We start from the raw sequence: 14,793 nt of genomic DNA on the forward strand, positions 1-14,793 counted from the left end.
GGGTGTGCGCCGGACAGCCGAGCTGTGAGAGTTGGAAAGGAAAAAGACTGCGCTGTGCGTGTGTGGGCTCTTTGTGCGAGCTGCCCAGCTGGACTTCGAGTGGGCTGTGTGTACTCGGGGAATGTGCAAAGGCGGCGAGTTCCACTCCCCCACCACCCGCCCCCCATGCCAGCCTTCTCTCTGGCGTTTCTGCCTGTGGCTGGAGGCAGCCTAAGCGTGGGGCGGAGGGCAGGGGGCCGCCCTGCAAGTTCCTGTCGTTCTAAAGCAAGTTCGGAGAGGATCACGCTCGAAGGAGGGAAGGCCAAGTTAGCAGACGTCACATCAAACAGGGAAGAGAGGTTTACGTTGGCCACCAGACCTCCACTGCATTGCAGCCGGTGAATTACACGGACGCCCCTCTCGCGTTCCCCGTGGCGCCACCTCCTCCATCCCCGGTGGCTAGTCCTTGAAGGGAGAACCCCTGGGCTTCCAGAGGCCAAAGGGCGCAGGGCTGGTGCTGCGCGCACAGACGCGCGTAACGTGAACCTCTCCCGAAGCGCTTTTCAGATGCCACAATGTAAGAGCCCGCGCTTCCTCCCGTGCGTCTAGGACAAGTTGGCAGTCCTGACTGCCAGGCTCCCCGCTCAGGGCCAAGGGGTGGAGTGGAGCGGAGAGGAGGCGGCGAGCTGGAGATGCTGCTGGCGGGATGTCAGCCCCACATTGGGCTCCCGTCTCCCCAGCAGTGGGGGGAAACTTACTTCCCTTCAGTGCCTTGACCCCACGGGGTTTCAAGGACAGAGCGTTTGGTCAGAACCCTCCACGTGGGGCCAGGCTTTGCTCTGACCCGAGTGAGCACTTTCCACAGTGGATGGAACTAGTTCCCGAACGGCTTCCTGTTAGGGGGGCCTTGGGGTTTCATAGCGTTGGTCGCCCTCTCTCTCTAGGCTCATAACAAGCCTCTCAGTTCCGTCCTTAAGCATCAGGGGAGAGAGAGAGACAAGACTGGGAAAGCCATCCCGTCGCGGGCGGCTGTCCGGGTTTCCAATCGCCGCTCCGAGACTGAAAAAGACAGAAGGCGAGCCGCGTGCACAGACAGTTAGTTAATGGAAACCCTGTAAATCGGTTTTAAGTGCACCCAGGACGGAGTGGGAGGAAGGTGTAGATGGGGATGCTGAGGGATGGGGCTAGGATGGGTTGGGGTCGGTCACACATCCTCGCAGTTTTGAAAACGAGAGTCGCTGCTCTCCCTCCCATTGTTCTTAATTTAGAAAAATAAATTCATTAAAGGAAATCGCACGCACAGGGGAAACCCGAGCTCCCCAGCCCGCCCCGAGCGGAGGCGTGCGCGGCTTCCCTTGGCAGTGAACCCGGCTGCGGCTGTCCCCCTCCCCGCTTCCTCCCCCCTCCCTCCCCGCACCCCCCCCCCCCCCCCCCCCCCCCCGCTCCCCGGCGGGGCACTGCTACTACCGCGATCGCCACCTCACGCCGAAGGAATGCTCGAAGTATGCACACGTTCCCAAAAGTAGACCTCCTTCACCGCCGGAGGAGCATACATCACCCCGTGGCAGCCGTCCACCTTCCCAGGCGTTTCGTAACCGAGTAAACTGAGAGCTGGGAACAGCCCTCTATTAAGTAGCCCGCGGCGCGGAGCCTCTTCCCACTCGACAAAGGCGAGCCGCCCCAGACGCGTCCGCGCGCCGGCAGCTGCGCTCCCCTCCCCGGCCGTCTCCGCCGGTTCAGTCGCTCCAGCCGCTCTTCCCGGGATCCTCCTTCTCCTCCTCCTTCCAGGTGGCCCTGACGCTACCCAACTCTCGGCAGCCGCCAGGGGCTCCCGCAGCGCTTCGCCACTTGTCCGGGCGTGGCGGGGTCGCAGCGAGCGCAGTCTTCCAGGACCTCGGAAAGCCGCCGCCGCCGCCTGCACCTGGATCACAGCCGCCTCAGGTCGGTTCGGCTTCTAGCCCTTCTCTCTGGCCCCATCCCTCCCAGCGATAACGAGGGAGACTTGCTTCTAGCCTGTTGCTTGCTCCGCCCTAAGCCATTCAGGATCCCGGGCGAGGACCGTTTGGACTTGTACGAGTGGAGATGTGCCTGAGATTTGCCAGGTGTATTTGGGTTTTGTGATTCATTTGTATCTTTGAGAGAGAAAGAATTGTAGCTTTTCTTAGGAGCGGAGGCAGGCGGCGGTGTGTGCGTCCAGTACCGTGTTCCATGTTTCTCTTTGTAGGGCAATTTCATCTATAGATGCTGTCGATTTCAACGCAGGGCGCGCCCGGTTTTGTGGCCACCGGCCCCTCATTGTCTCGCGCCTGCAGCGTTGCCGGGGGTGCCGTGGTGCAGCCGGGCGCAGGGAAGGTATTTTGGTGACGCACGGCGTGGAATTCTTTGGAGGGCCGGCTGAGTGCTCTGCAGCTCGTCGGTCGTGGCTGCGCGGGTGTGGGTGGCATCTTGAGACAGATTCCTGGTCGAGGGTTCTGGCTCGTTCCTCTGCCTTTCCAAGCGTCCGCGATGGCGGGTTGGTCTGGTTCTAGGGAACTCAGCCTTGGCCGGGTCCTAGCTCCCGGAGAAAGCTCCCTCTCCCGACTTCTTCCCGAGTGCATTGGTGGAGGCCCTGCCCGGGGTCAGTGGAACCTCTTAGGTAGTTTCCATCCCAAATCCTAGAGACTGTAGGGATCAGAGAGTGGGCGCGGAGTTCATTTACGGACCGGAGACCGGGAACCAGGGGACAGAAAAGGTACTTCAAACCCAGCATCCTCAGGACCCTCCGGTGACCAGTTGGGGCTTTCCAGGAACCCCTGCCCCCCACCTCAGCCCGGACCTTCTAACGGGTGCTGGTACGCTGGGAGTGGGAGGGGGCAAGGAAGGAAATGAGCGTAGGCTCGCCCTTGGCCAACTATTGTCCAGGTAGCGGTGGGTAGAGGAGGTAGATGACAAGCAGGGTTTCTAGAAGGACCCCCGCGGGGTGGGGGTGGGGATGTTTTATTTCCATTTTAAACTTTAAGTTAAGGAACTGGCCCCTTCCACCGGGGTTGGGAGGGGGCAAATAGGCAGAAGGAGACGTATCCCTTAAGATTCCCCCCGCTACCCCCCGCCCCCCGACTGACTCATTTTCATTCATGAGGTTGAAGTGAGGGAATCCTCGCTGCCACGTAGGGACGGCAGCTTTCAGACATTTATGTCTGAGGATGCTCAATGAAGTGTTGCTAAGCATTCAGATAAATGTTTTGGCTAAAAGGAGAGAAAACTAAAAAGAAAGAAAAAGAAAGAAAGAAAGAACAAAAGAAAAAGAGAAAAAGACATATGGACGAATGCCTGGCTGGCTGGATGAACTGACTGTATGTTCAGATACCCGGCCGCAATGTGATTCATTCTTGCCACCGAATCAGGCACTCGATAGGTGGCGCTCTAGACCCAGACAAAAGTGCCTCCACTGCTTTTTTTTTTTTTTTTTTTTTTTTTTTTTTTTTTTTGGTGGAGACTAGCGGTTTTGAAAAATATCTGCACACAGCTTTTCGGTGGGTACATTGTCAGCCTTTAACTTTTCGCGAGCACGACTGCCAACTGAGTTGGAAATTATTATAGCAAAGTAAAGGCCAGATGATGGGAACAATGGGCCAGTTTCACTTCTTGCTTTTCACTGATGTAGAAGAGGGTTAGAAATGTCAAACTGTTGTTAATTAGGGAGAAAGAAATTGCTAGAGCCTTTGGATCTCCAGAGCAGTGCCAAAATCTTAATTTTGGCTTCACAGAAAAGTGCTCCGGGCAAATTTGGCATGCCTGCTTAGCAGACATTTAAAATGCAATTTACACTCAGGCCGAGGAAAGCTGCCCTAATACATTGTGCCAATTATTTGGAAAGACCTGGTTGGAGCTTGTCAGGTTCTTTTCTCAGAGAGAGTTCGACCTTTGGCTCATTTTTGGATTCCTGAGCATGAGGCCTCGTTTGTTGCCTTACAATAATTTATGTATCCAGAGTCAACTCTCTTTTTATGTTTTACCTCTTGCAGCTTCCCAGTTGAGTTCATTGCTAGCAGCTTTTGTCTCTGGATTGGACCTTAGAATGTTTTAGAAGATTCCCTTCTACCCTCATGGGTTAAGCACCTACTGTGTGCTGGGGACTATAAAAGATGAATAAGACTCTTTGTCTTTAAGGAGTTAATAATCTAGTTACAAAGTCAGGAAAAATCAGAATAGGACATACTCTTCTCTGGAGAACACATACCTGTAATCTTCTGGAATAAATGAACAGCTAAATGAAAAGAATAATTATTACTGAGAATTTTTATTAAAAAAAATCTTCGGGAAACAGGAGTGTTTTGTCTCTTCTATTGCGTGTCCCTTTTTTATTATGTATTTTAGAGTTGTTTTCCCCTAATTTTGGTGCAGGATTTATTAGATGTGAAGACAACACAGCTAGTAGGGGATCAGGTTTCAGTTGGACCTTTCCTATTTCTGTATAATCCATTTCAGACCTAAAGAGCTGCATATTTGTAGGCAGAACAAAATGAAGAAAAAAGAGAGTAAAAGAGGTTTATTATACTTTTCCAAATTACCCTGAGACCACTAAAGTACAGTTACCTAAAGAGTTCAGCAGCTAGGAAAAAGTGGCCGGCCAAATAAAATCCCCAGCTGGAAGAGACATTTGGTTGAGTCAGGGATAAAATGACCTCTGAATTAGCCATCACCCAGGCAGGCTGAAGTCATGTGGGGTCTGGTCGGGCCTTCACCCTGGATGCTAAGCAGGACCAGCCTCCAGGAAAACAGGACCCTCTTTAAACTTGAACTCCCTCTTAGGGCCATGATTAAACTGCTCTAGATGAACTCGACTTCCACTGCTTCACAATAAGCCCATTCATTAGACGCTGGGCTCGGCCCTGGTGGTTATCAAGGCAGATCTGGTTGGGTCCTGGCCCAGGGCCTGGCTCCAGTTCTAACCTGGTTCTAGGCCTGCCCAGACCCGGTTCTGATGCAGTGTCTGCTTCCTCCCTCAGATCCCTTCATGTGGCTGTGAGCTCCGAGGCCCAGGCCAAGCATGAAGACCAGGCTTCCCCCAGCGCTGGCCATCCTGGGTGCCGCCCTGCTCCTGTCTTCCACTGAGGCAGAAGGTAAAAGACTCTCCCTTCACCCGCCCCCAGTGACTATGCAGAATTAGAGAAAAGAAAAAAAAGAACAACAAGTGAATCCTCCTTCTATAGCTTGTTCTGTTTCCCCGCACCTTCTCTTTTTCTCCTGGGGTTTCTCTCCTTCAGAGAAACTCCCTCTTCTACTGAGGTTTGTCCATTTCCCGGCTCTCAAGTGCAGCTCTTTCGTATTCTGCCTAATCCATTCCGTACAGTGCTGTGTGGTCTCCTTGCGCTTGTCTCTGCGGTGTGCTGTCCACACTGCCACCTACACCGAGGCCTTCCAAGAGGACCAGCTGTCCGTCGGGAGGGGGCGACGGCTGCTCCCAGGTCTACCAACAGGATACCTCCAGGTGCTGCCCAGGAGCCCTGGTTCGAGGACCGGCTTGCTCGAGTAGCTGGTAACCACCAGGCTTGGGCTGTGACCTTGGTGACGACACAAAATAAAAGACTCCAACCGCGCCGGCTCTGTGCGTCTGTGTGTTTTGTGGGCATCTCAGTCGGAGTGTCGGATGGTGCAGACAAATGAGGTAGCAGTCAGACCCCCAGGGGATGGGTGGCAAGGAGAGATCCTGGACCCGGATTGTGTTCGCGTGGCGCAGGGTTGTTGCTGTTTGGTTCGCCCAGCAGAAAAGTTGGATCTGGGCCAAAGTTCCCAATCCAGGGAGCCAGCGGACACCAGACCAGGTGGGCACCACCACCCTCTCGCTCACACTTACTTCCAGCATCAGACCCACGCATCAGACCATAGAGTTGGTCAGGGGCTGGGAGATGGGTCGCCTTGACCCCGAGGTCTGCAAAATGGCTCTGAGTGACCTTGCCCTCTAGGAAACTAAGGGCTCCTGATAGATTTTTCGACCTCACTTCTTTTTCTTGTGTGCACATGGTGTTTTCATTTCTCAATATTTGCTAAACAAGCCATTTCTATATATTAACCCAGTGGGGGCTTCTGTCTGCCCTAAATTATCATGGGAGACCTGAGAAACTAGTGTGTTTTTTTTTTGTCCTGCAAGGTAAATGGAGTAATATCATAAAAGACAACTTAATATTTTTCTTCTTCTTTTTCAATAAAGAAATGCCCCTGATGGAGTTAAGGGAAAAAGAAATACTCTGCATGGGCCAGCTGTGGAAGTTCAGGGTGAATTCTGCTTCTTTAGAGCTTGTAAAGCTATTTTGGGGCAACACTAAGATTTTCAAAAAGTTTCTATTGTGTTTGATTTTCTATTTCAAGATTGCAGGTACAAAAAAATGAAGATTAGGAAAAGCAGAGAGTCTCTAAAATGTATGCTATATTTAGAAAAGTGACAGAAACTTGCTGGCTCATATTATCTGATGAATAGTTTGTGAATGGAGAGGTTTTTCAGAGTGGGCTCTGTGAAGTCATGTTCAGATGAGGTTGCCTTTAATGTTCCTTTCTGTGTCATTGTTAGGAAGGAAGTTTATTTGAGGAACTCTAGAAACCCTACTAAAGATATTTTTAGATAATTCACTGAAGTGGCCTAGTTATTGCTCATTAAGAAAATAGTTATTTGAAAATCAGAAAGATTTGAGAATTCTTAGTAAAATAATTAGGTTGGAAATGATGTAAGTGGAAAAAATCAGTTCTGAATTGGATAATGGCTGGTTAGCAAAGCACAGTTGAAAAGAACATTTTATTATCTTTTACTGATTATTTTCACATTTCGCACATTTTTGTCTTTTTAATTTGTATTTATTTCCACATGGTACAGCTTTTTCCTTTTCTATCTTAAGCTGTGTCTTTTCTTGTCTCTCACCCCCTGACATCAGCATTTAATAATTATATTTTAATAGGATTCTTTTTTTCTTTATCCTCTAGTTTGGAATTGTTAAATAGAAATATATTGAGAGCCACAAATGCAAGCCACATATGTAACTTACAGTTTTCTGGTTGTCACATTAAAAAAGGAGAAACAGGAGTTACTAATTTTTATAATATGTTTAACATAACTTTATGTATCCTAATAATATCACATGATCATTTCAACATATAATCAATATAGAAACCACTAGTAAAATATTTTACCTTTTGTGTACTTAGTCTTTGATGTTGAGTGTGTATTCTAAGCTTACAGTGCATTTCATTTTGGACTGGCCACATTTCAAGTGCTTGAGAGCCACGTGTGGCAGGTGGCTCCTGTTCTGGACGACACAGCTTCTGTGCTAATGACCAACTAATGGTCCCAGGAGCCTGTGAAAGGCTAACAAAATTTGTGGCCAAAACCTTTCTGGGGACAATGGGCTAGGAACAGAATTTCTTTGAAATATTTCTGTTGGGGACATTTCAAAATTTTAACTTGCACCCCTGTTTCCTGCTATGTCATTTTAATTTTAGTTTAAAGTAGCCATAGTTACTTTTCTTTCCCTTTTGCAAGCCATACGTATATTTTTGTATTTCTACTATTTACCAACCAATTTCTACTTACTTAATTTTTTATATGTTGAAAGCCCAATGCCTTTTTTTTTATAATTATTTAAAAGATTTGGCATTCGCTTTTTGCATTTCTCCTTTTGTATAAGTGGTCTCACCTTTATCTTGTTTTCCTTCTACCTACTTATACAAGGAACTTTATTTTTCATAATACAGTAGTTTTTCCTATAAAAACAAGGGTGAAAGTGATTTTTTGGCCTTTAGTATTTGTAATTTTTAGACACAGCATAGACTTTATTAACCTTGTCACTTGGCCAGTACTTTGCATGACCTAGAATTATCCTATATAATAAAAGGCTAATATGCAAATTGTCCCCTCGACTGGGAGTTCGACCAAGAGTTCCACCAGGGGGTGGGGCCGGCCCACCAACTGCCTGAGGCCCCCTCCCCCCGGCTGGCCCTGCACGAATTCGTGCACTGGGCCTCTAGTAATATATAATGAACAATTTGATATTACCAATTCATTAGTGAGTTGAGGCCATAAGCTTTAATTATCTTGTGTTTAGATGAAGAGGCTAATTAATATGTATATTTATATAATTCTGTGTCAAACTTGTATCAGAAATTTCTAACTAGAGAACTCATAGATCATCTATTCTAATTCTCTCCTCTACCACGTGAAAAAATGAGGACACAGAGGCTGAATAATTTAGCCAATTAACATAGTTACTTAGGAAGACAAGACCCAGGTCTTCTAGCCCTGATTTAGCGCTAGTTTGCCCATAGTGTGCTTCTTGGTCAACCTAGCTAGTTTAACGAGGGAACACATTAAGTAATGTGTACAAATGATTCATTACTTATCTGAAATATTAATTTTTCAAATGGTTATTTTAGAAACACAAATGAAGTTAACTATATCATGACAAAAATTATTAAATTTATACTAACTTTGGATGGCAAATTTAAATGAATGTCTATTGAATATAGCAAAATCATTCTTTGCACATTTCTAAAGTTCTTTACCATTAGAGAACTTTAGCATCATTTTCAGTGTTATTATCACAAAGATTAGATTAAAATTCTTACTAGTTTATCAAGATTATTATTTGTAGTGTTTTCTCAGTTTTTCTTTATATTCAGCACATTTGATATACTTGCCAAAACTTGGGCTATTCCCCATTCACCTGTTCATTTTTCCATTCATCCATCCATCCACCTCTGCACAGTTGGTAAATTCTTGGATGTTTCTGCCTTTTAGGTGCCATCATTAAAAACATTATTTTTAAAGAATTATATATCAAGATAGACATTTTAGTTTTAAAATTGCTTGAACAAGTGTGTAAAGAATTTGGAAATATCTGAGTATCTTTATTTATTATTGAATAGGCATCAAAAATGGTTTTTATAAAATATATATATATATATATATATATATTAATAGTTAATTATGTTTAAATATTGTTTTTTAAAGTTAATCTTTTACTCAAATATTTCTTATTCTTTACATTTAACTCAGTATGGAAGAAAATTATATGTGCTGAGTCAGATCATGGGATCAAAGTTTTGCTGCTCATTAGCTGTGTTAACCCCTCAATTTCACTGACTGATCTATGAAACTGGGATAATAAGGCCTGCCATGCTGGGTTGTTATGAGAAGAAAAAGAGACAATTAATAAAGTGTTCCAGGGAACACAAGATGCTGCTTGTGACAATACAAGGGCAGTTGTGAATTATTTTTATGTAAAAGAAAATATTTTATGTAAAAATATGAATGAAAATACATTTTACATTGAATTAAGTTATCTTTTTTTTTTTTTATAAAGAAAACAAACCCAAAATGTATACATAGCATGGCAATCCTGAAAGGTTTTATATGTGATAAAAGTGGCAAGAGGAAAAATGGGGTGGGCTGTCTTTGTACACATGCTGGTTGGCCTTTCTTTCTTACTTTTGATTCCTAAGTACCACATCTGGGTTTCTTTGAACACCTTAAATTCCTCTGAAATGTTAAAGACTTTTCCCAACAGTCAATTTTTCAGTTTTTCTGGAATCCTGGTCATTTGGAAAGCAACAAGGTGGGCCGCTGCTGCCCTTCAGCAGTTTTAACCTAATGTCTGCCGCTTCAGGTCAATTTCCCTACAAGGTTGGTGGTACTGTTTTTCCATGTACTGATTTTTTTTTAAAGCATGCTCAGGCCAGTTGTGTCTGCCTTTGCATTAAATTTGTCCTGAGCCATTGCTACTGGAACAATATTTTATAATGATATTCTTAATAGCTATTGTCCTATTAACATTTGTTGCATGCTTGTTATACTAAGTGACGATGGCAGCTGAACCTCGCAATACGGTAACAGACAGCAGAATGTTGGATAATTAAACTATGCATGTAGATTAATAGTCTAATCTCACTGCCTGTGTATGGATAGTAAGAAAATAACATTCGTTCCATTACTAGTGTATCCAATAAAAACAAAAAGCCATCTCCTACAGTTGTAAGCAGCAGTTTATTAAAGCAAACGTTTGCTTACTTTATCTTATTTCCATTAAAACGTATTAATATTACATAAATTGCTAACCCCAGTTAAATTCTATGACTCATGTCTCAAAGCTACTGCTGTATTTCAATTGACCTCTGTGAAAACCTACAAAGAGATTTTAATCTCTCAAAAATTCTGACTCACAGGAATAAGTTCAGACTTAAATACTTTAAGAAGAGTATGGCTGAAAGTCTTCTTACTTTGTGAATCTGCTTCAAGAGTAATAGTTTGTAATGCATTGACCATGCACTGACAGTGAGTCAGTACAATGCTGCATGATGAGGCATGAACATTGCAGAGAGAATATCATTATAAAATATTTCTGAAACGTCTTTGTGTAATGACTATTGTACATGGAGGCTTTTGTTCATTGTGGGAAACTAAAAACCAGTCAACATTTCATTGACACATGCATGATGCTGTACAGTTTTGTATGTAAACTCTTTCTGTACTTTTCGATTATTCCTTTCATTGACTTCTCCAAGTTTTTATGCGCAGTCATGTCTCCAGATTGCTGATCCTTCTTCACTGTTTTCTTTAAGTTCTGTAAATAAATGTCTGTAAATATACATTGATGTTGTCTTTTCATAATTAACCATTGTTTTGTAGAAGACCATACTGGCATTTTAATTTAAAATGCCATTTCTAGTATGGAGTACGCCTGCTGCAAAGGAAAAGAACAGTGTTGGTTTACACCTTGGAAACATACAGCAAATTGGTGTAAACGGGCAGAATATTCCTTTTATAAACATCTATTTATCATTCTTTATATATTTATACATTATTAACATCTCATTACTATTTGAATATTTGTTTGTCTGAATATACATTAGATGTATATTTCCTTGTGAAACATAACAGTGCTAAATTTCCCATGATTCCATCTTTTCATTAAAATACAGTTTCATCTCTGCCACAGACTGAGATGTGTCAAACAAAAATCAATAGCAAGACTTGGATGCAGAGAATGAACCAAAAATATCATTGATTCTTTTCCACATTATGGAAAAAAAAGTATTGCGTCAATGTTCTAAATGAACTTCTATGGTTGTGAGCAGGTTGTGGTATGGCATGCTTATTCAAATTGCACTCAGCATGTATTGAAATTCTTTTAATTGTTATGTGAATTGTTTGCACATGTGGTTATTATATGTGATCTCATTGTACTTGTATGTACTTGTATCCAAATATGTTTCTAGTATGCTTGATTTTGCTGGCCATTCTTGGATGACCTAGCAACTCAAGAATCAAAAGTGTTTTGTGCTGTCTTCTGTAATATGTATACTCTCTGATGTTTTGTCATATCTTGTCGGCTTTTAATTTTATTCTTATCCAACAAGATATCTTTTATATTTGTTGGAAACAAATTTATGCAAAGACAATTTAGTAAGCTTTGCTCAACACAATTCTTATTAATTAAATTGACCATTTTTTGAAATTGGAAAATGTAACTGATAGGCACTCTCTCTTTTGCAGTTGACCCACCTTCAGACTTGAATTTTAAAATAATAGATGAAAATACTGTTCATATGTCATGGGCAAGACCAGCCGATCCAATTGTGGGTTATAGAATAACAGTGGATCCTACAACAGGTAAGTTTTATTATCAGGAACATTAAAGATAATAGAATCCAGTCTTTTCCCCTCTTTTCATTTTATTATGAAGAATCTGTGATTTAGAAAACCTGATAGGTTTAGCCAATGTCACCAAATACTTGGTGGGCTCAGTCTAGTACTCACTGTTATATTTTTATAGTGTTGAGCTTCATTAACATGGTTTGCTATGCTAAGCTGTTGTTATTAAAAAGGGACTTTGTTTTTTAACCTGATCAGAATATTGCTGGTCATCTTTGATTTTATAAAGTAGAGTTTTCACTTCTTAACATTCTTCTTGAATTAGTTAATATTCAACATGTAAAGTATCAACTGATAAAGTGAGTTGCTATACCTTACCCCATGTCCTACGCACTTCAGTACTCAGGGAATTTTGTTATTCTGGGATAATGGTGAGCTACTATGACAAAAGATAAGAATTTACTTTATGTGGATTCTATAGATCCCAGGCTAAGTGTCTAAAAAAAATGGCTTTGTTTCTCAAGAATTATATTTAGTGTTCATGATAATGTCCAACTGTGGGGAACCAATCTCTGCTGATTAACTTTTAGTTCTAACATTAAATGGGAAAAATCACCATTTCCACTAACACCATCCAAGTGGTAGGATCAAGTCTTAATAGACTGACAGTAGAGATGGATGATGTCAACATAACTTATCAGAGCTGTGCTTATTTATGGCTTTAAAAAATACCAAGAATTTTAAATGCTGATTTATCAGGGAATTGGGAAACTTTTTTGATATGATCTGAGAACTTAAAAAAGGGGGCAAGAATTTACTTTTTCTTTGAATCTTTTCTCCCCATATATATTTGTAGTCAATGAATTCATTCATTCCAAAACAGAAAAGCAGTTGAAAAGGTATCCATTCTGTTTCCAGATGTTGTAAATCACTGACTCCTAAATTCCCCAAGCTGGTACTGGGACCCCCAACACAGCAGAGCCCTGCTGTCTTCCGGTTCCGTGAGGGCCCTGGTTGGTTCTGTAAACCAAGAGCACTTTTCAGAGTTCTATTACATCTGTTACCTTTTTTGATTATTTATGTTTTGATGAAATTTTAACATAATTTAAAAACCTTTATGGGCACTTAGCCCTTTGGAACTACTGTATTTCCTGATTGATTTGAAATTTAACATAATCTAGAACAGTGGTTCTCAACCTTCCTAATGCCGAGACCCTTTAATACAGTTCCTCATGTTGTGGTGACCCCCAATTTCATTGTTACAAATTGAACATAATTAAAGCATAGTGATTAATCACAAAAACAATATGTAATTATATATGTGTTTTCTGATGGTCTTAGGCGACCCCTGTGAAAGGGTCATTCGACCCCCAGGTTGAGAACCGCTGATCTAAAAGGAAGTATAAAAATAGTTAATATGTAAATAAACACTATGCATACTGTGCCTTGAAGCGTTTGCTACCTAGTGAATTCAGAGGCGTGGTTACCCAGTAAGGTATGCACCCTTTTGAGTATGGAGGATGCATTGCTTCCACACTAATTGTTTCCCAGTAGAGGTTAATTTTAGCCTGTGGGGTTTGTTTTCCAGGAGCCGATTTTCATCCCCCGCTTTTTTTTTTTGCTTCCTCTGCTCTCCTCCAATGCATACTTTAATATTAAATTATTTCCTACTTTATATCTCATTTTATAAAAAACTTCGTTATCTATCATTAGTCTTCCAAAATAATAAGAGATTTTTGGTTTGCTGTTCTGGACTATCTTTAATCTAGAGGACTCCTTAAGTCCTCAAACAAATATTGGATATGCTTGTAACAAGCCTATTTACTGAGTTTCTAGAATTCAAAGTTTTGGTTTTGAAGAACAGTAAAACATAATGTTTGGATGTTCTGAAAAGTAATCTATATTGAATTTTTCAGATTTTGAGTATATCTGGGAATTACATTATATTGTGTTATATGTAAAAATGTTTTGTTGCATTCATATATTCCTTTCTATATTTCCAGATGGGCCAACTAAAGAATTTACCCTTGCAGCTGATACCACTGAAACTTTATTATCAGATCTAATACCTGAAATAGAGTATGTGGTGACAATCACTTCATATGATGAAGTAGAAGAAAGTGTACCAGTTATAGGTCAACTAACAAGTAAGCACACATATAAAGTACTTTTATTCTTTTAATATTTTGGCAGAAGGTTTCTCCCACTTTCACATTTATCCTGTAACCATGAAGAGTTAATTAATATCAGTATTAACTATTCTTCCTAGAATAGTCATTTTTATGATCCTAGTTATTAGTGGATACTAATAACTCATTCTTGATTTATAAGCTTGGTTTCTGGAATCATTAGGAATGTTATGAATGAAAACTATTAAAAACATCAAAGTTTGCCAAGCAACAAAGTTAGTGTCTTTTTGAAATATATCTAATGCTCACTAAAAATGATTTAGTTGCACAGAAATACTTATTTGGCTGTATTCTATGACCAGCTCGGCATGGACCATTCATTTGAAAGAGAAGGGTGAAAGACAATGTATGTATTTTACTTTTAGGAAGTATTTGTATGGGTTCATTTCCTTTTCTAATAATCAGGTTTTTGACTCAGTTCAAACAGGTGGTCCTATGAAGCCAGGGGAGAAGAAACCTGGAAAAACAGAGATACAAAGTAAGTATTTCCTCTAATATTTTTGCTTGGATTTGTAGAAGTCATAAATGTAATATGAAAGAGATGTTTCAATTATATACATAGTCTGATCTTTCTATATTATTTTCTATAAGCTTTATTTAGAAGTCTAGACAATATAATAGTAATATATGACTAAGTAGTTAAAATATATGTTTTGACTTTCTAGCCAAATTTTCACTTCATTTATTAAATACTAGAGGCCTGGTGCATGACATTTGTGCACTGTGTGTGTGTGTGTGTGTGTGTGTGTGTGTGTGTGTGTGTGGTGTTGGGGGGGGGTCCCTCAGCCTGGCCTGCACCCTCTTGCCATCCTGGACCCCTTGGGGGATGTCTGCCTTCCAGCTTAGGCTCTCACAGTCCAGGACCCCTCGCTCCTTACTACCTGCCTGCAGCAGAGGCAGGAGAGGCTCCCGCCACCAACGCTCGCTAGTGGTGAGTTGGCTGAGCGGTGCTCCCCCTGTGGGAGCGCACTGATCACCAAAGGGCAGCTCCTGTGTTGAGAATCTGTC

The 14,793-nt window shown here is 42.1% G+C and overlaps 1 protein-coding gene across 3 annotated transcripts in view; it reads left to right on the forward strand.

The window, feature by feature from the left end:
* The first annotated feature begins 1,512 nt into the window (after positions 1–1,512).
* COL12A1 (collagen type XII alpha 1 chain) overlaps positions 1,513–14,793 on the forward strand; it is a 111,620-nt gene continuing 98,339 nt past the window's right edge. For 2 of the 3 annotated variants that reach the window (XM_070418228.1, XM_070418226.1), the window contains exons 1-5: positions 1,513–1,920; positions 4,968–5,081; positions 11,498–11,614; positions 13,600–13,743; positions 14,204–14,263. In XM_070418228.1, the coding sequence (XP_070274329.1) occupies positions 5,009–5,081; positions 11,498–11,614; positions 13,600–13,743; positions 14,204–14,263 (394 nt within the window). In that variant the 5' untranslated portion in view covers positions 1,513–1,920; positions 4,968–5,008. The remainder of the gene's footprint in view (positions 1,921–4,967; positions 5,082–11,497; positions 11,615–13,599; positions 13,744–14,203; positions 14,264–14,793) is intronic. The other variant, XM_070418227.1, reaches the window with a different exon arrangement.

Source organism: Myotis yumanensis, unplaced genomic scaffold (genome assembly GCF_028538775.1).
Source record: "Myotis yumanensis isolate MYYU_CA2020_CCGP unplaced genomic scaffold, mMyoYum1.0.hap1 SCAF_6, whole genome shotgun sequence".
NCBI classification, from domain to species: domain Eukaryota; kingdom Metazoa; phylum Chordata; class Mammalia; order Chiroptera; family Vespertilionidae; genus Myotis; species Myotis yumanensis.